The sequence below is a fragment of the Sander vitreus genome, chromosome 23, assembly GCF_031162955.1.
Source record: "Sander vitreus isolate 19-12246 chromosome 23, sanVit1, whole genome shotgun sequence".
Classification (NCBI taxonomy): Eukaryota; Metazoa; Chordata; class Actinopteri; order Perciformes; family Percidae; genus Sander; species Sander vitreus.
Genome location: NC_135877.1, coordinates 16074423 through 16101557, shown reverse-complemented (window position 1 = coordinate 16101557; position 27135 = coordinate 16074423). Strand labels below are relative to the sequence as shown.

Here is a 27135-nt window from a genome sequence, read left to right as displayed (position 1 = left end):
TGTCATTTTGTGATATTCATAATTTTCAGTCATTTTCCTGGGCAACACATTTGAGTTACTACAAACTCTCTCCTACAAAATGTCTCTATTAAAATCAGATTTCCTGAAGCTGATTTGAAGTCAAGATCAGTCACTCTTCTCTTGCAAGTTCTCTGTCGCAACACGATAACTGAACTCACAGGAAGTTATGTATGTAAGCAATAAATGTGTAAAAGAAAACACTTTTTTTTTAAATGCAGATGATTTCAACATTGCACAAGATTGAAGGGTTTACTTTTTTTGGTTGTCTATATACTGTAGCTTTATGTATTTTTTTTAATAATACAAAGTACTGAGAAGTGCAGTAAGACTTAAGCAGCCTAATATTATCAGCTGATTGTAGCTTATCACAGATATTTCTGTATTGGTACATATGTTGGTATAAAGATATTGTTAAAGTAATTTAGAAACAGTATTATTATTTTTTAACAGTAAAATGAGCCACTCAGTACATATCCTGGTCACAGTTCATAGCTTAATTTATGGGATCTTTCCCAGATGTTCATGTATCTATGTCTAAAGAATGAGTGCATATAGAAATAAAGAATTTTACATTAACTTTCAAATCTATGTAAGCCTGAAAACTCACCCAAAAAGTGTTATTCAAAAAGTTGTTAAATGAACCATTACATTGACAAAGAGCTGATAATTATGAAAGAACAATAATAATAGCAATACATAAGAATAAAAAGTCAGAAAGCACCTTATGGGGGACACCTTTGATAAACAAAAAGACATAAGGAATTCATTGTACCATATATGCAATCAATATTTTATAGTAATAATAGTTTATTATTTCATATTGTGTTATGTTTATTGGTTCCGTTTTACTGTGTCTTAACTGGTGAGAATTGGTGGGACAATAAGGTGTATTCCAAGATAAAAACAAAAAATACAAATACAAAATGCAAAAAATACATAAAGTGAAAAAAAAATGTTTTTTTTAAAAAGATATTCATTAATTTTTATTGTAGTCTACTTCTGTATTTTGTACTTTTTACAAAAAAGTCATGATGACATATTGTGACCTGAAGGTGTCACTGCAGCAGAAAAGAACCGGAAAGGGAACCGGAAAGAAAGCAAAATCCTGTTTGACCTAAATTAACATGGCGGCTCCCTTGACTGTGTCATGCTGACCGTTAGCTAAGCACAAATCTTAGTTTTTCGTTCACTAATTACAGTTTTTTTTCCAGGCAGAATATGGGTCTTTCTTGATCCGTGAAGACATCATTAGGTGACGCCATGTTGGCATCAGTGGTTGTCACGACAGCAGCCTCCAGAGGGAAGTTCAGGTCGCTGGTCTCTGTGAGTAGGAGACTGTCCAGCAGCCACCTTGGCTCCCAGGATGGAGCTCCCCACCCTCCGCCCGAAACCCCCGCTCCTCTCCTGGGAAGCGAGCCGCTCGCGATGGAGCGGAGACCCAGGAAAGACCCCAGCGACTGCTCCGTACTCCTCTTCCCCGGCCAGGGCAGCCAGTTTGTGGGCATGGGTAGAGGACTTTTGAAGTATCCTAACGTTAAAGAAATGTTCACGGTGGCCCAGAAGCTCCTCGGGTACGACCTGCTGTCTCTGTGCCTGGAGGGCCCCGAAGAGGAGCTGATGAAGACGGTTCACTGTCAGCCGGCGGTGTTTGTCACTTCACTAGCTGCGGTAGAGAGGCTCAACCACGAAAACCCCAAGGTGGCTGTCTGATTTTAATAATCTATAATCGATCGACATCAGTTTTTTGCAGTGGTGAAATACATTTTTTCTATAGTTTTAGTACAATATACAAATACTGTATTAAAAGTAAAAACCCTGCATTCAAAATTTTACTTGAGTAAAAGTAGTAATGGGTAAAACCATTGGCGTAATTTACAGGGGAGGGTGTTTACAACCCCCCATAATCAAAACTGGCCAATAATAATTTCCTTTACATAATTAAAGACATTTGCACCATCATTTGATGCAGAAAAGGCACACATTGTTGCAGAAAAATTCACCAGAATTCAGGAAAAGAAGTGTTTAATATGCTCAAAATTTCCATTTGGTTCAAAAGTAGAGATCTTAACCCCCCAATGTTGAACCCAAAGTTACGCCCTTGGGTAAAACATCTTATTTAGTTTATTTTTTTTTGTAACTCTCTACACTTCTGTCCACAGGCCATTGAGACGTGTGTTGCTGCTGCAGGTTTCAGCGTTGGAGAATTTGCTGCCCTGGTTTTTTCTGGTGCCATGAACTATGCAGAAGGTAAACGTGTTTCTTTAACTTGTACATGACAAAGATGTTGCTCAGTTAAAAGAAATATAATATATTACCCCATCTGTGTCTTCTAGCTCTGTATGCGGTGAAGGTCCGTGCAGAGGCCATGCAGAAAGCATCCGAGTTGGTTGCTAGTGGGATGCTGTCAGTCATCGGTAGGCCAGAGGCCCAGTATAAACATGCCTGTGTGCTGGCTAAAGAGCACTGCACAAGCCTGGGGATCGGGGAGCCGGTTTGCTCTGTGGCCAACTATCTTTTCCCCGATGGCAGGGTCATCGCAGGGCACCAAAAGGTATGGAGCATTACGGCAGCCTTAGGATGAACATATAATATGACACAAAATGTACCACAACAAATCCTTTACATCCTTGTTGTTTTATCATTACAGTGCTCTAAATCTGCGTAAAAGTGTGATTTAAAAAAACAGTCGTGTCTCAGACTCCTCTTGTGATATCTCTTTCATCATAACTGTGTTGTCTCCTCAGGCTCTGGATTTCCTCCAGCAAAATTCCCGACGTCTCCACTTCGTGAGGACCAAACCTCTCCCAGTCAGCGGTGCTTTTCACACCGAGCTGATGGAGTCGGCTACTGAACCCCTCAGAGAGGTGCTCAGACAGGTGGAGGTCAGTCAAACTTTCTTCATGGTGTTATGGTAATTTAATGATTTCCATGTTCTTTGCTTATTTCTTCCAATTTTATATGTTTGGAAATGTAATATAAACATGAAGTGAATGTAAATGTTGCCTTGTTTTTATATATAGTGAAAGAATATTAAAAGTGTACTGTAACATTTTTAAAATTAACCATTCTTGTGGCAACCATGGCCTGCTCTTAAAACACCCACTTTGGGAAGCATTAACAATCTGTAAAAGAGTGCTAATTTACAAAACCTATAAGACAGATGTGATGTTAAAACCATCCCTTTGAACTACCCAACAGCGTGCTCTAAACCAGTTTCTTTGTAGTTTGATAGTAAACTTAAAAAGTCGTCTGGCATTTTTTTCGACATTTTATAGACAAAACTATGAATCTATTAATTGAAAAAAAGAATCTTCAGATTAAACGATAATGAAATGAATTGTTAGTTGCAGCACTAAACAAACCAAGTAAAAAAAATGATGTCCACCGCTACTTTATCTATAAATTACAGGAACGTCTGTCTGTCTGTGTGTCTGTGTCTGTTATAAGCGTATTTCTCGAACCGTTAGTCCGATGGATTTCAAACGTGACAGGTGTCTTGCTACGGGAACGAGTAAGTGCAGTGCCAAGTTTGACGTTGTTTGGACTAGAAATGCAAAAGATATCGTTAAATATAGATCGGTAAAAGAAGCACACATTGGCTTTTGCCGCTCTAGCAGCTGGCCACTGATGTACTGTTAGACAGATGTTACACAGATGTACTAACGCTTTTGCGCCCACTTCAGGCTTATTTGTAAGTGTACTAGAGTTCGGTTCACTTTAGGTGAGAAGGCAGTCTGACTCTAATATAGGAACTGAACCAAAAAGCAATGCATTTAATAGCTTGCAATTTCAACTTGTATATGATTTAAGGGATAGCTTTAAAATCCATAACCTTCTGCTTACTCGCTGTCTTGTCAGCTGCTTATTGCTTGTTTGTTAAAATATTAGAAACACTAAAGCAAAACCAGAAAACCAAGATGTTACAAATTTGATGTTGCTCCATTATTTCTGAGACCAGGAAGTGTCAGTGAGTTTCACTCGTCTATTCTGTCTAATAGACCAGCGACCATTTGATTACAATGTTTGGTGCACTTGACAAAGTGCAGTGTGAGCGCTAAATGAACATGTGAAAAATGCACATAAGAGATAAGAGATTTATTTAAAAAAGGAAAAAATGTAATAATTGAAATGTGGCAGTAAAACCGGATCACCCGGAGTACACAACACTATATAAACATTTTTAACCTGCAAGTTTTGAAATGTGGCAGGTAACCGGATCACCCAGTTTTAGGGGGGGGGGGTTTGTGGTGAAGTGGAGAGAAAGGTTGATGATGTTAATCCTCTCTCTTCTCCTTCTGCTCCTCTTCCATCACTCTCGCCTCCTTTTCTTTCTTCTGTCTTTTCAGTCCCTCCTTCTCTCTCTTCGCCTGCTCCTTCCTCTCTTTCTTGACTTTTTTCTCCATCTCCTCTTTTTCCTTCTTCTGTCTTTTCAATTCTTCCTTCTCTTGCTTCCTATTTTCCTCCTTCTGTTTATTCTCTCGCTCCTCCTTCTCTTTCCTCTCCTTTTTCAGCCTCTTTTCTGCCGCCTTCTTGGCCTTCTCTTCCTCCTTTTTCATTCTGGCCTTCTCTTTGTCAGTTTTTTGTGCCAGCTCCTGCAGGCTAAGGAGATTGACCTGAAGTTCAGAGTTTTGCGCTTTTAGGAGCTTGATTTCGTTCTCCATTTGGCTCTCTTTGGTAATCCACTCCTTCTCTATCCTTCTGCTCATCTTTTCAAACTCCTGGAGGCAGTGGTTTTGTACCTGAAGAGCAGAGATTTTCTCTTTTAAGAGCTTGATTTCGTTCTCCATTTGGCTCTCTTTGTTGTTCCACTCCATCTCTCTGCTCTCTCTTTCCAGCTCATGCCGTTTCTCAAAGCTCTCCTCTTTTGCAGCGAGCTCACACGTCATTTGGTCTTCCAGAGTGGCGAGTTTTGTTTCAAACTCTGCCTCCCTCTGGATGATCTGCCTTTCCTTCTCCATGAGCTTGGCTTCGCTCTCCAAATACTTTACTTCTAGAGCCATCTTTTCCTCCGTTATTTTGCTGATCAGATCATCCTTTTCCTGGACGACATGGCCCAACTTCCTATCATTGTCCTCTGCCAGAGTTTGGAGCTTTGCGTCCTTGTCCATCAAATTCTGGTTTAGTATGTTTGATAATATACCATTAATCTTCTTCTCCTGAGTCTCTTTGTTCCTCTGTTGCTCCTGTTTCAAGAGCCCGACGACCCGGTTGAACTCACCACTCCAGTGGAGTTTGGCTGCCTTTAAACTTTCTCTGAGAGAGTGAATCTCTTCATTTTTCTCCTTTTCTTTGATTTTACTCTCCTTTTGGACATTTTTCCTTAGGTTTCTCTCTGAACGTAGAGCCGTCAGGATTTTAATTTTCTCTCCCTCCAGGCCAGCATTTTCGGAGACCAGCTGGTCGATTCGTTCTTGAGTTTCCAGTTGGTCTTTTTTCAGGTCCTCGAGCTGTACGCTGGGAGTTGGGCAGACGACTCTTGCCGGCATTGTTGCCATGATCGCTGAACAAAAGAATTTGTTGCGATAGCGGAGTGTTGCAGTGTAGAGTAGTATTGCTCTGTCGTTGTAGCACGGAAGTTTTGGTGTTTTGAACTGTGAAGAGATGTGTCGTTAATGAGTTCAGACTGTTAACTGCCTGTAAGCACCCAGGGTTGTATTCTAAACAGAACCTTAGAATGCCATCAAAGGTTTAGAATGTGTCACACTGTGAGATGTCACTCTGCATGACAAGTTCCAGAATGTGATGACCATAGAACATAAAGAACATGTTCCTTATCAGTTCAATTCAAGGTGCTTTATTGGCATGAATGTTTCAATAACAATGTTGCCAAAGCATCAGACAAAATACAATAAACAGTTATATGTACATTAACACAATATTAGGATGGGTTTATATCATTTTATAAATCTATTTGTATGGTTATTAAGCAATATGAAACAAAAAGTATATTCTAATAAAAAATGTAAAGACATTACAATGTTACATTAGACATAAATATGTACAGATATTTAAAACTGGGATCTTTGTGTGTGTATATCATATATATATATATATATATATACACACACACATACACACTGTGTGATGTTAGGGTGCATCACATGACTTCTCCAGACTGAAAAACAGCAAAATAGAAGTGTATAACCCAACATGGCATTTGATATGAAGTTCACTTAGGGTCTTCTTAACAGTGTAACAAGATGAAATGTTATACTTTCTCTATTAAAATACTTTTATTAAACACAACAATGCATTTATGTTACAGTAAAGACTATAAATAAAGTCCCATAGACCTTTTCAATTGAATTCCATTGCAAGGCAAGGGCACAGCCCTTGTTGCTGTTGTTGTTGCAAACTGAAGTTTGTTTCCTAGAATCTTCTTAGCTCTGCTGAAACTTTGCCAAAGTTTTGCTACATTTACACGTGGCTAGCTGTTTTCATAAACGGACATTTCAACCTCTCCGTTTTCAAAAATAACATCGTGCACAGCTGTCAATTTTCAGAAAAGTGTTCGTTTACACGTACCTGTGTATATATGCCATCAATGCCGTCAAGAGCATGCCAAACCTGTAGGTGGCAGTGTAACGAGAAGCTCAAGCCCACGTTAGCCAATCAGAATCCCGAAAATACCAACAACAGCAACGAATCACTTCCTCTCTCTTCTCTTCCTCACTTCCTCGGCTGCCTAAACCTCCGTTTGTCTCAGTTTACATGCAAACGTGCAAACAAAGTTTTCCAAAATCTCCACTCTGGCCGGAGTTTTCAGAGGCGAATTCTCCGTTTGCGTGTAAACGATTTTTGCATTTTGGCACATTTTCTTAAAAAGTAAATTTAATTATGCATTAATGTCACTACATGGGCATCACACAAAGTGTACTGTACACATTCTACTACCTGGAATAGCTTAAACGTTTTTGCTGCTGTCTTCAAGATGCCTCCTTCACAAGCATCCCTTTCAGTTTGGGCCATGAATTGGGACATTCACTATGCTTGGAACCACTTCTCCTTTATAGTATCAATGTCAATATCTCTTAATTAAAATGTTTGCCCAATAAGAACCAAGAAACACAGTAACAGTTCTTCCAGGGACCCACACAGGACGCTCCCCGCTGCAACGCAATGCTTTAATGTGGTGTTGAGTCTTTGGTGTCATGTTAAATGGGTACACGGTGGGAATCTCTCATACAGTCAGTGTCACTTTCACACTCACAGACACACACACACAGACAGTGAGAGTTGAATGAACAGGGAGAAATGCCATAGGTGAGCCCATGCAGGAAGCATGCAGATACAGTTTGATTTGGATCACGGTTCAGGGCAGGAAGTTGGTTCAGAGTCACCTGTCATTTACTGCAACTTCTGTCTGTCTAGTATTTAGTAATGCAAAGATGAAGTTCGGCATAAATGCATTATGGTACTTGGATGGTTAAACAGTGATAGGTTAGTGTTTATTTATTTCATAATCACAAGGCCCCATGCTGTTCACAAACATTTCTCACTCTACTTTGAGCAGAGGTGGAATGTAACCAAGTACATTTACTCAAGACTGTAAGTACAAATTTGAGGTACTTGTACATACTTGAGTCTTTTCTTTTCATGCCACTTTCTACTTCTACTCCACTACATTTCAGAGGGAAAATGGTACTTTTACTCCACTACATTTGTCTGACAGCTTTAATTACTAGTATTAATTAATTTCATCCACATCTCGCAAAAGGTTTTCTAACCTCACCAGTAGCCATTTTGTTCAGCTACCACTTTTCAAAGTTGCACACTTTGAGTGCTTGTCACCTAACGCGTCGATTTCTCTCCCGCTCAGGTCCGTCGCCCCGAGATCAACGTGTACTCCAACGTGGACGGCAAACGCTACATGAATGAGAGCCACGTGCGCAGGCAGCTGGTGAAGCAGCTGGTGTCGCCTGTGAAGTGGGAGCAAACTCTGCACGAGATCTACGAGAGGACACAGGGAAGGAAGTTCCCCCACACCTACGAGGTCGGCCCCGGAAAGCAGCTCGGCGCCACACTTCAAAAGTGTAACAGGAAGGCCTTCAAAACATACGCACATGTGGAAGTCACCACTTATGAAGACTGAATGCAGAGACGTGGAGGTCAAAAAATGGGCTTCAGTGCTCGTTTTGGTGTGGTCATGACCGGCGAGACCTGTTAAACCTGCAAGCTCCTGTGGTGGCTTCTTATGGTCTTGTTTGTGTATTATTATTATTATTATTATTATGTAATTAAATATTTTTTACTAATGAGACATGATGAACATTTTGTAATTTAGAAGTTTATTTGCATCACATGAAAAAGCATTTTCAAATCTGAAACAGAAAGTCCAGCTCCCTTCATTTTATATAAAGCAGGACTACATATCATTTGTAAAAAAAAAAAAGTTGGCCTCTTAAACCAGTAAGAAACTAATCTGGATACAAAAGACTGCAGGCCAGCAACAGTCCAGTCATGGGCAACATGCTTTTTGACATTAATACAACTGTGAACCAACATGTCACTGCTACAATACGCTGGCCAACTCCTTGGGCAACACTGTAAAACCAATTTAACAATTTCCACATGCCCTGACAAATTTTACAGTATTTTTTTCTTTTCAAACCACCTGTTTTCCGGTCATATAGTGTCAAATTCAATACGTCATTAAGATAGTATAAAAAAGAGAAGTCGAAGTAAACAGCAGAAACAAATCAGAAATAATTGTCATTCATTTGCAAACCTTTTTTGTCAAATATATAATGGCCTAAAAGACCTGCTTATGTCCCTGTTTAGGCTTTCCATTCCACCCATAGTGCCCCCAAAATGGTCACTGCGGCCAACAGCGCCACAGTCACCAGTGCTCCTCTGGCCCAGCCAGTGCAGGTTACTGGTTTTAAATTGGACACCTGTGAAATGAAAGAGAAATGTTTTCAATTCTAAGTGCAATGAGACTTGAGCTCAGAAACTAAGTTTACACACCCATACGAAAGTTGACTAAAAAGAGGAATAAAAATCCATCTTGGGGAAATTGATCTTAATGAAATTGATCTTAATGCCTTAATTAAAATATCCAAACAATCCAACCTTTAAGGACACCAATTTTTGTTGTGAATGAATAATGTATCGTAAATAAATAAATGTTCTTCCTTAAAATACAGGGGGCATAAGTAAGTACACCCCTATGTTAAATTCCCATAGAGGCAGGCAGCTTTTTATTTTTAAAGGCCAGTTATTTCATGGATCCAGGATACTATGCATCCTGATAAAGTTCCCTTGGCCTTTGGAATTAAAATAGCCCCACATCATCACATACCTCTCACCATACCTAGAGATTGGCATGGGGTACTTTCCATAAAATCATCTCTCAATGCAAATCAAAGCAGCTATTAGGCAAACCGACAAAAAACCATGCCAATCTCTAGGATTTTTCCTTTTTTTTTTTTTTTATTAAGGCATTATGATCAATTTCCAAAAGATGTTTTTTTTTATTGTACACTGTATGTTTTAAACTAAGCAGTAGTAGCAAAAAGGTCACTTAAGACACAGATAGAATACCCCAGGCGCAGTGCTCGCTATCCAGGCCTTCACCGCTGCAGACAGGCCCTGGAAGCCCCATAACTGATTGTGGATATCCCTAAAAGAGAAGCAACACCAGGTTACAATTTCTCAACAGCCAGATGCAGAAAAGCTCCAGAGATAGATGGGTTTTTTTGCGATTTATACCGATATATGGTCCTGGTCAATGCCTGAGCAGGTCTTAGCACGTGTAGAGGCGTTGGTAGCCAGTTCAGCTGTCTGCTGGCCCATTCCCAGTCCATCTGATCTCCAATTAGAGCCAACTGTTGCCCAAAGGCCCGTGCAGCCCTGTCATTTATCCTGAAGGAGCAAACAGACATGACTCTTGTTCAGTTACCAAGATTTTCACAATGATGGCTTTTTCACACAAGCAAAGTGCTGTCAGACTGAAGTACGTAATGAATTGTTATTAGTCGGGCTGGGTCGATATGCTTTGTCCAGATTCGATTCTTTAACGATACATGGGTGCCGATTCGACTTGTATCGTGTTTTTCATTCATTGCGATTCAATAGTATTGAGCATTGTGATTTTCTTTTCCTTCTTTAACGAAAACAAAAGTTGAATAGTACACTTCTAGAGACAATATATCATGAGGCAACGAATTGTTTTCTAAGAAGAATGCACATCACGTCAGTCAGACCGTCTGACATTTATTTCATTTGTAAAGAAGTACATAACATAATGTATTTTCTGCATTTTGTGCTTTCATTCAAAAAACAGATATGATGTATTCGCCGTCAGCGGTACCGTATAAATCACTGGTAAGAAAAAAGAAAGAAAAAAATCGATTCTAGGGAAAAGAAGCGATTTTAAAAATCGTCGGGAAAAAATCACGATACACACGATTTTCGATTATTTTTTAAATTTTTTTAGTTATTATAAACAGTGCTTATTTAGTCGATTTTTTTATATTAATTAGGTGTAACAAAAAAAACTAACAAATCCCACACCAAAGTGATTCTTTTTTTATATATTGTTTGTTTTTGGTACAACTGATCTCACATGGTCTGTAGCCTGAGGCTCAGTCTGTCTGAGCTCTGTGTTGTTATTATGACTGGTGTGAGGAAGGGCCTGTGCAGTACATGTACCTGAGGTTGACGTCAAACAGGGTGTCAGTGCCCGCCTCACCAGGTCCAGCCTGGAGGGAGACGACACGACTCGGCTGTCTTGTTTGCTCCACCATTTTGTTTTCTGAGAAGAGAAACCGATATTATTCAAATTATTCATATCAGTATACGTGAGAGAAAGTTCCTAGAGCTTCATCGGCCATGTTATCCATGCTGGACTACCAACGTTTATAAACAGGCTATGTAAATACTGGGTCATGTGCAGGATAGGTGGTGGCTGTGTTACCAGGGAGAGATCCAGGTAGATAAAACAGGCTCTCCCAGGTTTGAAGAGATTACATCATTTGTTGGATAAAGTCCAACAACAACTTACTACTGTAGGCCTTTCTATCAACTGAAGTGTTTTTACATTTAAGATGTCTGTTTAGAACTATAGGGAAAGAACTATAGAAGTATAGAAACTGTCTAACTATCTAATCTTCCTTTATTACTGTATTTATGACTTATTTGCCCCAACAATCAGGTGTGTTCCCTCCTACGTGCACCTGTCCTCAGACCAGTTCCTTTTGTACTTGCACTTGTGTGCCTCAATGCAAATCCACAATTTCCATAACTCAAATCAACCAAACTGTACTTCAACCTTTACCTATAGACTTCAGATATTTGTTAATTTGTTATAGAAAAAGATTATATTGATTTATGTTTATAGTATTATTGTGTATTTATTATTATGTCATTTAGAATACCACCTAAATATAGCCTTAAATGTGGGAACCGTAACAATACAATCATAGGTTAGGCTCCAAAATAATACCCAGATGACAGTTTTGGAGTATTAATGGTGTAGTAGCCTATAGTCCTTTGCCATATTGTCAAAACAAAGAGATGAAGTCATCCTTCTCACCCAAAGCAAACAAAGGTCGTTTTGAAGATCACACATATTAGATCACACATTTAACCTGCACATATTAATTCGTTTAAAAAGGACTACCTACATTTACAAATTAACAGTGTATCGTGTTGGAATAGTATTATGTTAGATGTTAAACGGATATAAATGCTGCCGCCCCAGGCAGTAAACAGGTGCATGCACTATAAAATAAGAAATAAATTAAACCCACCTGTTGTGTTGATTAAAGTAGACGCCGCCCTGTAATAAACATAAATACATTATAATTAATATGCTTTGAAAGTAATACAATAAAGAAATAAAGGTGTTTTTTTTCTGTACTTACAGCAGCGTCCTTTAATCTCGTCGCTCTCAGGTAACTGCCACAAATATGACGGGCCACGCCTTTACCTGCTGATACCAAGAGGAACCACCCAATGGCGACAGTATCACCATCATATACAGAAGATACACTTGCAGTTAATTACTCACCTTTCATAGATATATCTCTCTTCTTTTCTTTAACTATAAGCATTTTGACCATACAGGTGTTTTATTGTGAAGATCAAAAACAGAACGTTCTCTTTTTGTAAGCATTTTGTATCTTGACGGTCTATAATAGCCTACATCCATGGAACAAAGCAGTAATACATTACTTATTTTTTAATTAGATACACAAATATACAGAAAATACAAAAATGAAACAAAATGAAGTAACACAACACATGCCAGGGGTCAGCAAAGAATAACTAGAAAATAAATTAAGTAAAAACCTCATAGATATATCTATGCTCACCCCTGCTGGTACGTTGTGGTAATGACATCCTGTAATGACATCGCTGCGTCCTCCGTTGCTAGGTTATTCTCCCGGAAGGACCAAGCCCATACCGACGTCGTTACATGTTCAAGAGGAATTTCTTGTTCTAGAATTACCCTTTACATTATAATTAGTTGAATATATATGTTAACATATATTATATTACATTTCAATAACTAAGACTTTTATTGTGAAGAGTAGTTTGACCGTGGTGGGCTTTTCACTGTGTCCAGCTTCACGACGCCGGGATCAATCAATGTAGCTTGTTTAGCAATAAAACCGCTAACATGGAAGCAGTTATTATTTGATGTTCGCTGGAGCTATCAATGATGCTAACAAACTGTCGCTGTGTCTCGCTATGAGTTTAGCTAGCTAATGACAGTCTGGTGAGATTGCATCACTGACACTGGGTGATGTCCGCCCAGCCTCTGCAGCAGTCCTGGGAGGATTCAGCAGCCTGCTAACAGAGCCAGCCCGGCGGCTAGCTGATGCTGATGACTGGCTGTTTCCTGACATTGACTTTTAGGTAGGTGACTGCTTTGGTGCATGGTAGCTGCATGCACGTTTTTTTTCTTTTTCTCTCTCTTCCCGTGTGCATTGTATTATCATAAATCCTATCTGTTTCTATTCGTTTACCTGTTTTGTGCTCCACCCTAGTGGGAGGCACCATGGCCGGTAAGGTGAAGTGGGTGACAGATATTGAGAAATCAGTGCTCATCAACAACTTTGAAAAGAGGGAATGGGTTCAAGTTACAGAAAACGACGACTGGAATTTCTACTGGTAGGTTTACATCTTATCCACATTACACCAGACTCTTTAATCCTTGGACACTGTACTCTGCAAGCACCAAATGGGCAGTAGTGAAAGAAGTACTCATTCTTTGCTTTAGTAAAAATACGAATACCACAATTTAAAACACAAGCAAAGGTCCGGCATTAAAAATCCTACTTTAAAATCAGTTAAGTGGTTGCCAACTTTGGCTTTGGGGCCAATCCAAATGGTCACAAGAGTCATGAGATAATTTATAAGGTAGGGAAGAAGTAAAAACGAACCTTTGCTATACAAATGTTCCTTTTTTGGACCTTTTCTAATCTTTTTATACATATATATATATAGACACTATTATTGCCACATCAAATATATATATATATTTGATGTGGCAATAATAGTGTCTTTGGGACTTGTAGAGTCATTTAAATGACACCATCCAAGACGTCTCTATGGTGAAACTCCTATCAACTCACAGACATCTGAAACGTGACAATGGTTCCCAAACTGGACACTAGGCCTGCACGATAAATCGTTATAAAATCGCGATCTCTAGAGCAGAATAAATATGGCTATGTAATATGAACAATGTATGAACAACATGTACAGATATGTGCAATGCAGTAGCAATGACATTATAATAGTAGTAAGAATAATATAGATATATGCAGTGAATTAGCAGAATATATTATAAAAAAAACAGAATAAATATGGATATTCTGTATGAACCATATAGACAGATATGTAGGCTACAGTATGTACAGCTATGTGCAGTGTGGTAACATTATAAGAGTAGTAAGAATAAGTGTATGTGCAGGATGAATAGTATGAAGAGCAGTAGAATATGGTTATGTATAGGTGTAATTACAGTATGGGGGGGGCGCTTAGGTTAATTGTCACTAGGACGCAGCGCTAGCTCCTCCCCCACTATATTGATAGTGTCTACTCATGTAGCTGCAGGGAAATCTTTGCCTTTGACTTGACTACATTTCAAAAGAGTTTGTGTCATGATATCATTTGTGACGGTACAACCATTGGTGATAAATAGCTGGTAGTCACAGTTAGTAGAAATGGTCCTACTAATGTATTATAATGACTTGACTCCCTTCGATAGCTCAGTTGGTAGAGCGGAGGACTGTAGTGGTAATACCAGGCATCCTTAGGTCGCTGGTTCAAATCCGGCTCGAAGGAATGGTTTTTAGCCGTGTTATGGAACATGTCCAATAGCAACATCTACTGTATATTTGAATCACTGTCTACTGTCAAGGCTACAACTTTGTGTTCTATCCTGTTCCTCTGAAAGCCCACCACAACCGTTTTAGGTAGGGAAGAAGTAAAAACGAACATCTGCTATACAAATTGTTGACTTGTAGAGTCATTTAAACACTATCCAAAACATGTCTTTGGTTAAACTCCTATCAACTCACAGACATCTGAAACGTGACAATGGTTCCCCAACTGGACACTAGGCCTGCATGATAAATCGTTATAAAATCACGATCTCGGTTCAGTCCTGTTCGCGATTTTTTTCTTTTTTCTTTTGTCTCCTTCAATTAATTTATTGAAAGCATTTGACACTGATATTATGTAAAGACATGTTCAAGGAGTTCAGATAGAGCCTGTATCAGGGCCCTTTTTCGTTCAGTGTGTTACATATCACTATTTTTGGTAGTCTACTGTACTTAAATGGCCAGTATGTACTTTATTTTCTTTATTCATTGAAGCCTCTATGTTTACAGGCTTGTGGTGATGCGCAATGTGCTATAGGTGCCAAAAAAAAATCTATGTTTGGTACTGCCAATTTGTTTTGTGTTGTCATGTGTGCAATAAACATTACACTTCGTGAGAAAAAAATCGTGGCAGAGAATCGTGATATCAATTCTAAGCTAAAAAATCGTGATTCATATTTTTCCCTGAATCATGCAGGCCTACTGGACACCGCTTTATTTTAAAGTGTCACACAAGCCAAACAGATTGGCAACCACTTGTTTTATTTATTTTTTTTAAATGTATTGTATTTGTATTTTATAATCTTTTCATATGTTTATTATAAATATTAATCTAAAAAGTATATGACTCTAAAATCTAGTAGAGTAGAAGAATAAAGTAGCATAAATTAGAAATATTCTGGTAAAGTGCAAGTACCATATCTACTTTTTACTAACAAATTTCAAACACAAATAGAGTGCATGTTGATCCTATGAATGTCAATATTTGAGTTATAATTAAATTACCTAGCTTATTTCTGGACCCCAGACCCTTCAGATCACCGTAATACAGGTTCATTTGTACCCACATGTAGGATGAGCGTCCAGACCATCCGAAATGTGTTCAGCGTGGACACCGGCTACCGCCTGTCAGATGAGCAGATGGTTAACCACTTCCCCAACCACTACGAGCTGACCAGGAAGGACCTAATGATCAAGAACATCAAACGCTACCGCAAGGAGTTGGAGAAGGAAAGCAGTCCGCTAGCAGAGAAGGACGAGAACGGGAAATACCTTTATTTAGGTAACCATTAGAGTGTAGAAATGCACACATTCTTTTCCTCACAAAGCTGTATATGTTTAACTATTTGCTCTATATTTCATGCAGATTTTGTTCCTGTGACGTTCATGCTCCCCGCTGATTATAATCTCTTTGTGGAGGAGTACCGCAAAAACCCGTCCAGCACTTGGATCATGAAGCCCTGCGGGAAGGCTCAGGGCAAAGGCATTTTCCTCATCAATAAATTGTCCCAGATCAAAAAGTGGTCCAGAGACAGCCGCACCTCCACGTGAGTTACCGAAGACATCGTCATAACACTTCCTGTGAGGAGGGTTACTCTTTACAGAGATTTGCATGGTGCCGTATGTTCTCTTCCTTCTTTCTCTTTTAATAAAAATTAACCAAAATGAACCAAAGAGCATCAATAGTAAAATATTTTTAATGTATTTGAACATGACGGCCTGTATAATCTATCCTATGAGCATTTGATTCCCAAGTAAACATCCTAAACTGGTAATGCTCGTTTGTGATTTGCTGATGTTTGGCTTCTTGCTTTCTGCTCCCAGGTTTGTAGCAGCATCTAGTGGCAAGGAGGCCTATGTCATCTCCCTGTACATTGACAATCCTCTGCTGATAGGAGGGAAGAAGTTTGACCTGCGTCTCTACGTTCTGGTGACCACATATCGGCCTCTGAAATGCTATATGTAAGCCCTGAATTTCTATGCTTTTTTATGTTGAATATTAGCACCATTTAGAGGCAATGTATTATTATCTGCATGTAACAGAATACAGCTGGTTTGCTATAGCATTTTTCTGTAATCAAACCAAACAGTTTTGCCATGACTTATTCATTCAGTAAAGATTTTGGTAATAAATAAATGCCATTGTAGAAAACCTTGTGTAGCCATTGTTATTTTTGTCCAATATTCTGTTATTAAACTTGCTGATTGAGTCTAAAAGAGCAACGAGTAATTTAGATTGATTTATTAGTTGATGGACAGAAAATTAGTAGCAAGTATTAATAATTGAGACTTTGATGCTTTTCTTTGTAGTATATACAAGTAAACTGAATGTCTTTTGGTTTTGAACTGTCGGTCGAATAAACAATTCGAAGACATGTTGTAAACAAAATTATTTATTGAGAAAACAGCAGGCAGCTAAATCAAAAATGACACTAATCGTTTGTTGCGGCCCTGATTGAGCCCTCTCTGTGGTTTGATCCTTAGGTACAAGCTCGGCTTCTGTAGGTTCTGCACAGTCAAGTACACACCCAGCACCAGTGAACTGGAAAACATGTTTGTTCACCTCACTAATGTGGCAATCCAAAAACATGGGGTAAGTCTGCATCTTGTCTTGTATGGCTAGTAGGTATTACTAATAGAGCATTTTGTTTTAAAGGGGTATTCCGCCAATTCAGTATTGCACTATTATAAAGTGTCACGAAGTAGCAGTGGCCGCAATATCCGGACTTCCTGACTTCCCAATTATGGGTCAATCTCCTGCACCCTATGTTTCCTTCCCACAAATTAATAGTCATTAGACTCTCCCTAAATGGTAAATACCCTCCATGCCTCAACTTTGTAATATAGGCTTTCTGTCAAAAATGTTACATTACACAACTGTTTTCACAGGCTCACTACTACTCCTCATGACGAGTTTACTGATGTTCGTGTGTGAAATCTGCGGATTGCCTCTTTAAATTGAAGCAGATTATATTTTTCAAGTGTTATTGGCTACATTTATAGTTTTACAAATTGATGCTGACTAGATCCAAAGCTGTACATATTTTTGCAACAGAACTCCATGGAGGAAAAAAAACAAATTTCAATATCTAGTTAGATTGTGTACCTTTAACGCAGGATGACTACAACCACGTCCATGGAGGCAAGTGGACGGTCAGTAACCTCCGTTTGTACCTAGAGAGCACCAGAGGGAAGGAGGTGACCAGCCGACTGTTTGACCAGATCCACTGGATCGTGGTGCAGTCACTGAAGGCCGTGGCTGTAAGAATCTTTTTATTTCCAAAATTTAATATGTGACCAATACACCTACATTCTTACTGACATCACAGAATTACAAGACATGTTAGGACGTTTGACCAAATGATAGCACTTATAATAAACTCAGTGCCTGTAGTGGAAATGCTAGACATCTTTAGGAGTGATATTTAACTGTGTGATGTGGAACATGTTGCAATAGCACCTCCCCCACTATACTGATAGTGTCTACTCATTTGTGACAGTATGACTATTGGTGATAAGTAGCTGGTAGTCACAGTTAATAGAAATGGTCCTACTAATGTATTAGGACGATGAGACTTCCTTCCATATCTCAGTTGGTAGTGCGGCGGATGGTAGTGGTACTACGAGGCATCCTTAGGTTGCTGGTTCAAATCGGGCTCGAAGGAATGGCTTTTAACTGTGTTATGGAACATAACACCACTTGAGAACCACTCGTCTTGGGCGGCACTAAGCGCTGTACGGAGCAACGGCGCCTCTGCAAAATAGCCTCAGATACTTTCTTTGGTGGAACGTGTACATTCAAAGGTTGTTTTAGTCGTGCAACAGAAAACTCAGATTGGACAGATAGTCTAGCTAGCTGTCTAGATTTACCCTGCAGAAATCTAAGAAAAGGTTAACCATTGTCCTCATAAATCGACCGGAGTTTAAAATGCCAACACAAAGAAAGCCCAAGTTGACGGATATCCGGCCTAAATGAGTAAAATCCGGCAGAATTTCCGTCGGCAACGGAGCAATCCTGGAAATGGAACGTCGTGGATATAGACTAGTCGAATACTGAATAGGTGACATTAATCAGTGTTGTGTGCCCACCTTGGAGCTGTGGTGATTGTGTAGATCTTCTGTGCTGCTCAGTTGAAGATGTGTATGAAGCATCCACATTTTAGAATTTTTAGCTTCTTTGCAGCCACTTCTTTAGTGACTTTTAACTGTGTGTTGTGGAACATAATTAATAATAATAGTTTTATACTTTATTGATCCCCGCGGGGGGACATTTTATTTTTTCTCTCTCTGTTGTTAGAACACACAGGCCTGAAATACACATGCTCAGAACCTATACATGCACAAATGGACAGAGCACAAATGTCAGAGTGACGAGGCTGCGATTGCTGGACAGGCGCCCCCAGCAGTTGGGGGTTTGGTACCTTGCTCAAGAGCACCTTGGCAGTGCCCAGGAGGTGAACTGGCACCTCTCCAGCTACCAGTCCACACTCCGGCCTTTTGGTCCGTATGTACCATGTTGTGCAATAGCACCATTCCCAATATATTGATAGTTAGACTGACTGTAGCTGACTTGGCTCCATTTCAAAGGAAACAAAGGAGTTCATGTTATGATATTATTTGTGAGGCTCCAACCATAGGTGATAAACACCTGGTAATCACAGTTAGTAGAAATGGTCCTACGAGTGAATGTAGGGCATTTGACTCCCTTCGATAGCTCAGTTGGTAGAGCGGAGGACTGTAGTGGTACTACCAGGAATCCTTAGGTCGCTGGTTCAAATCCGGCTCGAAGGAATGGCTTTTAGCTGTGTTACGGAACATGTTGTCCAAAAGCAACATCGCAACATCTATATTTGAAGCACTGTCTACTGTCAAGGCTACAAGTTTGTGTTATATCCTGTTCCTCTGAGTCCACCACAAGCTGTTTTAGTTTAGCAGATATTGACCTTACTGCAGTCCAAATTCAAAATACTGGACAGAGTCGCCTCCCCCGCCCCCTCATCCCCAGACTCGTAGTTCACGGAGCTTGCCAGGTTGAGAACACAGCATCAGTGTTGCTAGACGCTAGTCTTACATAGCCAGACATTACTCCGCAGCACAGCGAAGTAGCTAACATTAGATGCTGGCTATGTTGATGTCATAAAAGCCCGTGCTCACACGGAGCTCTGTACCCGACTGACAACCACCCTATCTTGTCTTTAAATTACGGCAGCAGCCGCTAAAACACCACTACCTCGCCGTCCTCTTTACCCCACTGACAGACACGCTTCCTTGGCTTAAAATTACGGAAATAACCACTGAAAACAGCGCAAACTCATGGTCCTCTCTACCGATTTACAGCCCAATATATCATAATCTCTGACAATGTAGGTCAATTCCTACTCCTAATTTCTTGTCTGTTTTTTTCTCTCTCCCAGCCTGTGATGAACAATGACAAGCACTGTTTTGAGTGTTACGGGTATGACATCATTATTGATGACAAGCTCAAGCCATGGCTTATTGAGGTAAGTAGTTTACCAGGTTTACGTTTTTACATGCATAGACACCTACAAGTCACACGAAAGAGCTTTTAATTTACTAAAAATGAACCTCTGCTGTGTAAAACAAATCTGTTTTTCTTGCCTTTGCCAAGCCCAAAGATTAGCATGACATGACAAGTGACTCCATGTTCCTTGAGTGTTAATGGGTTAATGTGTGTGTGTGTGTGTGTGTGTGTGTGTGTGTGTGTGTGTGTGTGTGTGTGTGTGTGTGTGTGTGTGTGTGTGTGTGTGTTATTTGCTTGCTAGTCTGCTTAAAATAGGATGCCTCTGTTATCATTGTGTTGTGTTTTTTTACATTCTAAATACTGTGCTTGTCATGTGGCATATTTTACTGCACTGATTTTAACAGCCACAATGAGTTACTGGGTTTCCAGGCTGGGTCTATTTCAGACACCAATCTGATGTATTTTGGGTGACATAAAGTTGGTTGTAGGACATAGATGGTCCTCAGTGAGGGACTGAAAAAACATGTGCCACAAACCTAGTCAAGAACACTTTCCTTTGTTCATTATTCTAAACTTAGCTAAACTCCTTTCTCTACTCAAGGAATTAAGTGTGTGTCGTGATAAGAGCTTCTATATGGGGATAGGAATAATTTGAAATGAAACAATGTGCTCATGCCTGTTTGGATCCCACCTTCTCTTCAAATATAAATGTCACTTTCTTTTGATCTGTGTCATTCTCAGGTCAATGCCTCTCCCTCGCTGACCTCCAGCACAGCCAATGACCGCATCCTGAAGTACAACCTCATCAACGACACCCTCAATATCGTAACGCCCAATGGGGAAATCCCAGACTGCCGCTGGAATCGCAGCCCGCCCCGTGAGGCCCTGGGCAACTATCAAGTCCTGTGAGTGACATTAAAATCTACCTTTTCGCATTGAGGCAAACGCAGCAACCTCTAACAGCCAAGTAATGTCACACAGCTGCTAAATACAGCAGTCAAAAGTGAAAGTGTATCTTCTACAGTTACTAAGCTCAATGTGTTGTCTATTTTTAGAGGCTCTCAGGCCCTTTGGTGTCTCAGTTGGTAGATCGGAGGACTGTAGTGGTTATGCCAGGCATCCTTAGGTTGCTGGTTCAAATCTGGTGCAAAGGAATGGCTTTTAACTGTGTTATGGAACATGTTGAAGGAGCAATTTTTCACTATGTGTTGTGGAACAAAATCCATTACATCTTACAATCTTTATTATTATCAATATTATTATCGAAGTCAGTTTTCACTTGCAAGGAATTTTCCTTGGTGTATTTGGTGCATAAAATAGACATTAAAAAGGGAATAAAAAAACAAGGCAAAGTACTGCTACAGTCAAGCGCATAAATGCAAAATAGATATATTACACTAAAAAGTGTCTAAAAAAAAGACACAACAACAAAATAACAAATATGTACAATATAACTGTTTTAGAAAGGGAAAGAAGTATGGCTGTACAGTTTAGTGCCTTGTCAGGTTAGTGACTATGGGTGTGACTGTCAGTGGGGTTCCCGGGCTTGTTGATGAGGCCCACTGCAGTCAAAAGAAACTGTTCTTGTGGCGTAAGGTTTTGGGTCATGGTAGACCGCAGCCTCCTGCCAGAGGCGAGTGTTTCAAAAGCTTTTTGTCCAGGGCTAAAGGGATCGGCCAGCGTACCAGTGTCTTTTAAAGCGGCAGTAACACCCGTTCAGTCTGTTTGCCAGGCACAGGTTGTTGATGTAGTGGGGGGCTTTAGGTTTGTAGCTGGTGATCTGTCTACTACAGCCCTCCGACCCTAACAGACCTAACTGACCTATGGAAGGGTGGGTGTTGTGATTTAACAGACCAGTGGATCATACAGCAATACACTCAGACGTCGTCTGACAATTTGTGCCCCATTCTAAACAAAATAATGAGGGTAGTGTGTGCTTTACCACCTTGTTTACATATTGAGTCTATGTAAATGCAACCAGAGGGAGGAAATTACTATGTTACCCCTCTTTCTTTGCCTCAGCTGGCTCTTACTGCCTTCTCTACACTACACCAACACTACAGTTCAAAGTAGGGGCTCAGAGGGATTGGGAAACATATAGTTTGTTGTATGTGGCTTATCTCATGGCCCTTCGATAGCTCAGTTGGTAGAGCGGAGGACTGTAGAGGTTACATCAGGCATCCTTAGGTCGCTGGTTCAAATCCGGCTCGAAGGAGTTCCTTTTAATCATATAGTGATATCTCTGTCTTCTCATGCGAAGATTCTAGTGTTTACAGTATAAGTATGTTTTTGGTGCAGATATTCCTGAAATATTACAGTACTTCATTAAATAAGGCTAGTTTTCTGTCGCTCTCAAAAGAGTTGTTAACCTTCGTGAACTATCTGATATGGAGCTTAAACAAGTTTTTCTCCACAATAATTAATTGTGCAAATATGTTTAGACAAACTTTTAACTAGTTGTTTTCCAGGTCTGATCCACTTGTTATTCTCCCTGGTCTCTATCATTGTGCTGTTGAGAATTGTTTCCCCACATATTTTTTTTCTTATCAAGGCAAATTTGGATGTTTTACACATGCTGTAGCTGTGTAAGATAATACATACACTTTGCATGTGAGTGCTGTAACATGAGATACAGTTTGAAGTGACATACATGAATGAGAGTGTACAGACATGCTAGCAGCTTTGTGATGCTATATGCTTAGATGATGCTAGCTAAAACCATCACTCCTTTGAGCCGGATTTGAACCAGCGACCTAAGGATACCTGGTACTCCCACTACAGTCCTCCGCTCTACCAACTGAGCTATCAAAGGGATGTGTCAGATGAGCAGCAACAGACGTCCACATGTCTGAATTGCGTTTCCATGTACCCTGTAAACAAGGTGCTAAAGCACACACTACCCTCACTATTGTGTTTAAAATGGGGCATCTATTGTCAGACAACCTCTTTCACAACTCATTTGATTTTGTAGGTGGAGTACCGAGTTCAGAATGACGATCATGTGGACTTCCACCTTATTGTCACTAAAAGACATACATACTGTATGCCTGTTGTTCATCCGCTGCAATCCAGCTGTTGTAACATGACAAATACTGTCATAACATGAAGTTTTATACTACCCAAACCTGCTCATTCAAACTGTAGCTAAATGAGCACAGTATCTATATTTAATCACTGACTTTGTTAATTATTTAGTGTACATGTCATATGCAGTAAGAATGGTTATACTCAGGTTCTTAATGGCTGTTGAACAGTATGTTTGACTGTGGACTATAGGTTTAAACATATAGAAGTCCCTCCATAGACTTGACTGTGTAAACAAGGTGCTAAAGTGCACACACTACCCTCACTATTGTGATTAGAATGGGGCACCTATTGTCAGACAACCTCTTTCACAACTCGTTTGATTTTGTAGGTGGAGTACCGAGTTCAGAATGACAATAATGTGGATCATGTGCCTGGTATTTCCACTACCGTCCTCCACTCTACCAACTGAGCTATCGAAGGAATGTTGTCAGGAAGTACCAGAGAGGTGAAGAATTCTGTTTAAACACACTGTCTGTCTCTGATTCCCTCTGCGTGTCACCAGGTACGACGAGGAGCAGACGCAGAGCGAGAATGCCGAGCGAGACCTGCGGAGCCGCTCGAGTCAGTCCATGGGGACGAGGGGCACCAAGGGGAGTGCAGGCGTTCGCCCCGCTGCCGCCACCTGGAAGTGAGGTGATGCTGCTGACTCTTAATGGCTTCTTGTACAATATTACAGGGACCAACCGGGGATAAAAAAAAGAACCAGACTTTTTTTTCGCTGTTCGCTGGAAGACTGGTCCCTGTCTCCACATGTCACTGACTGCGGTCATATTTTGAGAGTATAAAGGTCGGCAGTTGTCGCTGTTTGTGTGAAGGCGTAACTACAAATGTAGACATTATGTTGGTGGGGTCGATGTCTCAACAGCAGCAACAGCAGCTCCCAGCTCAAGCTCCCTATGAAGATAAGGAAAAATCTCCTAAAAAACTTAATGACAGAAAGAAAAAAGTGAATGAAACTCGGAGAGGAAATTCCAAAAGAAGATCGCTCTCCTTGGATGGCTAGGGGTGGTAAAATGGCAACTACACACGTTGTATGTTATATACATAAATGGGATTAAAATCCAACGTGAGCAAGGAGGATTACAACAACCTGATCTATGCATGATTACTGAGTCCTGACACTTTAACTTCACCCATCACACAGGTGCTAAAAAGAAGGAGCTCTGTGAGATGAAGTGCTTTGGAAAAAAATGAAAAGAAAGAGGAACAATAGATCTGACTAATACAAAGGGTATACAGATATAATATAATATACTTATAGGCAGAATTAATGTGTATAGATCCCAAAATAGAATTTAATAATGTTTTTATGTTTAGTATCAGTATACATATGCAGGGGGGTTCCATTAAGATTGATTGTATTCAGTGCTAAACCCTGTTTATTACTTTATTTTTGCTTGAATATTAAATAGACATGCATTTTGAGTTGGACTACTGATACAGTAGCTGCTGCACATCTAAAATCTTAAATAATAATATGTGTTGGGAATGTATGCATTCTTAGCTGTCAACTGTTAATTTCCTGCTAGCACTGAAATATTCAAACACCTATGATGAGTACATACAGTATCTACCTTTTTGATACACTGAAGTAGGGCTTTGGGATTTTAGTTTTCTGCAGTATTACGTTGAAACTAAATGTCACCAGATACATGCAGCTTGAGCTTTTGGAGACATTTGAAAAGAATGTATCACTTAAGGAATGATAACGGTGATTTAAAAGAAAATAGGGGGATCAGAATGCTCACCCATCAATCGAGGATAAGGTCAATGATCAAGATTATCATAATAATTACTTTCAAAAAAAGGGGGGTGGGGCGTCTTCTGTGAATGGATGAAAGAAAGGTGATGAAAGGGTTCCAGAGAAAACATTTCTGCAACCAGATTGTGATTAAATCAAGCTCTTGATGCTAAAACATCATTTTGATGTATAATAAAGAACAGGCAGAACAATTTTCATTGATTATGCAATGTAATGATTTTTTTTTCTTGTCACTTCTCTGTGGTAAGGGGCCCTATAGCCTTTGATGAATCTAATCTGTCTGGAGTTTAGATTAATCAGAGGCTAATCCCTCAAAAGCCCCCAAAAAAAGCCTTATGTTCTTGCTGTTACTTGCACCCCACCCCCACCACCTTGTTGTTTCCTCCTGTGGCCGGTTACTACATGCAGAATAGCATCGTGTCAAGGTGTGTAAGCCATAGACGTGTTGGTGTGTGATCTCTGACCAAACCTCCCCTAACCATCTGCAGAGCAGGAAGACATACACATCCTCCTGTGCTAGAGACCAAATTTACTGAGAGATTAATCAAACTCTGAGGTGTGTCCAGCAGTCAAATAAAGAACTGGGCCGACATGAGGCTAGGTTCCCACTGCAGGTTTTTTTTTGCGTAAACTGTGCAGCTTAAGTTGTGTACATGAAACCAAGCTTTTCTGTTTTTAATGTTGCAGTACTGAGATCTCTCTGTATGAGAATTGTATTGTTTCCTTTTAGTATGTGTCTACCTTTCAATAAAATATCTATATTGGTGCTGCCCTGACAATACATCAAGTTCATTTTAGAGTGGGAAAATATGGTTATATAATGAGTGAGCTGGTCCTAAATTTTACAGAAATGTGTTGATAGTTATAATAGCTATAATATTTGTTTAAGTGTTTATGTTCCAGTTAAGGGAAAGATTTGTTCTAATTTATGGACAGTTTCTCACGTACTCTCTAACCTCATGTGATGATGCAAAAATAGCAATTAAGTTATACTGTTTTAAATATATATGTTTAGATATATCTCCATTCACATTACAGAATTAGTTTATGGCTTCTGCATGAGTAAAGAAAGACTATATTTACAGTAAAGGAGGTTAATGACGAGAAACAGACGGTTTTAACTCTGTCATTATCATTTGCTTGATATGTTTTTGCATGTGGAAACAAGCTATCTTACAACACCACTTTAGTTTGTAGCTAAACATGTGCCTCAATAACTTTATTGTTTAACTTTTAGATGACCTGTGGCACACACAACCTCTGGATTTATGAACTCCATTGCCATAGATTGGTATATTTAAAACTTTAATTAAGACTGTATTACCAAGCAGGCAACTACCCCAGACCCCCCAAGTGTCAGTTGGTCTATATGCACCACTAGCACAACATCACCTAGAAGGTAGGGGCCTTACTTTTATGGAGTTTAAGAGAAATCAAACTAATCCTCATTTTACGGACGCCCCCTAGAAACCTGTCTAGGGCCCCAGACATCATAGTTGGGTGCCTCAGGATAAAGTGAGAAAAACTTTTTAAAGGATGTGACGTCAGACAGCCAGGCCTCTCCATAGTTTACATGAAGCTAACCTTTCTTAAATATTGCAATTAACATATCTCAATTCAACTGCTAGTTGTCTACCAAGGTGTTATAGTCTGACATCATGGTTATTCTCTCTCTCTCTCTCTCTCTCTCAAATGACCTGTGATTGGCCAAAGCAGAGATGGTTTAGAAGTTATATAGAATCTTTGGCCAAAGTCTGACGGCCTGAATAGAGCTCAACAGTCCCGCCCCTCCTCTTGGGTTCCGGAAGTAAATTTCCCATTCATTTCTCCCATTGACGTCTGGGAAAATCCGTATATAAAGAGTTTTAGACCATGCCTTAGGCTAACCAGGTGGGACGTGACTCTTAAGCGTACAACGTATCATTTAGAGTAAAAAAACGAACAGAAAATCCCCAAAACGTCAAAGGTGCAAGACTGTGTACACATCGTCATCTCAGAGCGAAGGAACTACTCATCCCATAAACCACCGCGCACCACTGAACAAAGGAAGCTAACGTTAGTTTAGCTAACAGCTAATTTGGCTATCCGCTAGCTGAGACAGCATGTAATAACTTTAAAAGACCCTCAAAATAAAACCTGAAAATAACCGTTAACATATATAACGGCTGTTACGTCAGCTGTAGACGGCTTTACCCAGTGTTAAGTTTGAGTTAACATTATTTTAGACTGAATCAAGCTGTCAGCTAGCGGTTAGCCGAATTAGCTGTTAGCTAAACTAACGTTAGCTTCCTGGCAGAGGCTAATGTCAGAAGCGTGTGCGGGACTGTTGAGGCTCAACAGTCCCGCCCACAGCGGGTTCCGGAAGTAAAAATACAATGCAATTTCTCCATTGACATTTGCAGTATAAGCCATAAAATCGTAACCGTCGATGGTAGACTTAAAACCAG

At 39.8% G+C, this 27135-nt stretch overlaps 3 protein-coding genes and 4 non-coding genes across 7 annotated transcripts; 5 read left to right on the top strand and 2 right to left on the bottom strand.

The window, feature by feature from the left end:
- The first annotated feature begins 1113 nt into the window (after positions 1–1113).
- On the top strand, positions 1114–8279 carry mcat (malonyl CoA:ACP acyltransferase (mitochondrial)). Its single transcript, XM_078281598.1, has 5 exons — positions 1114–1719; positions 2181–2268; positions 2355–2572; positions 2766–2903; positions 7841–8279. Exons 1-5 carry the CDS (start codon positions 1282–1284, stop codon positions 8111–8113), a joined length of 1155 nt encoding a protein of 384 aa, XP_078137724.1. The 5' UTR covers positions 1114–1281; the 3' UTR covers positions 8114–8279.
- Positions 8280–8288: 9 nt separating this feature from the next.
- On the bottom strand, positions 8289–11966 carry bik (BCL2 interacting killer). Its single transcript, XM_078281599.1, has 6 exons — positions 11889–11966; positions 11775–11803; positions 10675–10777; positions 9733–9885; positions 9565–9643; positions 8289–8915 (listed from the first exon to the last, which is right to left on the bottom strand). The coding sequence occupies exons 3-6, from the start codon at positions 10767–10769 to the stop codon at positions 8799–8801; spliced, it is 444 nt and encodes a 147-aa protein (XP_078137725.1). The 5' UTR covers positions 10770–10777; positions 11775–11803; positions 11889–11966; the 3' UTR covers positions 8289–8798.
- Positions 11967–12396: 430 nt separating this feature from the next.
- On the top strand, positions 12397–25467 carry ttll1 (tubulin tyrosine ligase-like family, member 1). The gene is made up of 10 exons (XM_078281596.1): positions 12397–12885; positions 13017–13140; positions 15431–15639; positions 15724–15904; positions 16182–16319; positions 16842–16950; positions 17475–17618; positions 19772–19858; positions 20581–20744; positions 23429–25467. The coding sequence occupies exons 2-10, from the start codon at positions 13028–13030 to the stop codon at positions 23556–23558; spliced, it is 1275 nt and encodes a 424-aa protein (XP_078137722.1). The 5' UTR covers positions 12397–12885; positions 13017–13027; the 3' UTR covers positions 23559–25467.
- trnay-gua (transfer RNA tyrosine (anticodon GUA)) lies at positions 14233–14319 on the top strand. Its single transcript is given in 2 exon segments — positions 14233–14269; positions 14284–14319. It is a non-coding gene; the product is annotated as a tRNA-Tyr (tRNA).
- Positions 19062–19148, top strand: trnay-gua (transfer RNA tyrosine (anticodon GUA)). Its single transcript is given in 2 exon segments — positions 19062–19098; positions 19113–19148. It is a non-coding gene; the product is annotated as a tRNA-Tyr (tRNA).
- On the top strand, positions 21968–22054 carry trnay-gua (transfer RNA tyrosine (anticodon GUA)). The gene is given in 2 exon segments: positions 21968–22004; positions 22019–22054. It is a non-coding gene; the product is annotated as a tRNA-Tyr (tRNA).
- On the bottom strand, positions 22565–22651 carry trnay-gua (transfer RNA tyrosine (anticodon GUA)). Its single transcript is given in 2 exon segments — positions 22565–22600; positions 22615–22651. It is a non-coding gene; the product is annotated as a tRNA-Tyr (tRNA).
- Positions 25468–27135: the final 1668 nt, after the last annotated feature.

Excerpts from the sequence above, each read along its gene's own strand:
- bik (XM_078281599.1), bottom strand. The coding sequence starts at position 10,769 with ATGGTGGAGCAAACAAGACAGCCGAGTCGTGTCGTCTCCCTCCAGGCT. Across the intron at positions 9,886-10,674 it reads CTGTTTGACGTCAACCTCAG|GATAAATGACAGGGCTGCAC; the intron begins GTACATGTACTG and ends TTGCTCCTTCAG. Across the intron at positions 9,644-9,732 it reads TTGACCAGGACCATATATCG|GGATATCCACAATCAGTTAT; the intron begins GTATAAATCGCA and ends CTTCTCTTTTAG.
- mcat (XM_078281598.1), top strand. The coding sequence starts at position 1,282 with ATGTTGGCATCAGTGGTTGTCACGACAGCAGCCTCCAGAGGGAAGTTC. Across the intron at positions 2,269-2,354 it reads TGCCATGAACTATGCAGAAG|CTCTGTATGCGGTGAAGGTC; the intron begins GTAAACGTGTTT and ends TGTGTCTTCTAG. Across the intron at positions 2,573-2,765 it reads TCATCGCAGGGCACCAAAAG|GCTCTGGATTTCCTCCAGCA; the intron begins GTATGGAGCATT and ends TTGTCTCCTCAG.
- ttll1 (XM_078281596.1), top strand. The coding sequence starts at position 13,028 with ATGGCCGGTAAGGTGAAGTGGGTGACAGATATTGAGAAATCAGTGCTC. Across the intron at positions 15,905-16,181 it reads AGAGACAGCCGCACCTCCAC|GTTTGTAGCAGCATCTAGTG; the intron begins GTGAGTTACCGA and ends TTCTGCTCCCAG. Across the intron at positions 19,859-20,580 it reads TCAAGCCATGGCTTATTGAG|GTCAATGCCTCTCCCTCGCT; the intron begins GTAAGTAGTTTA and ends TGTCATTCTCAG.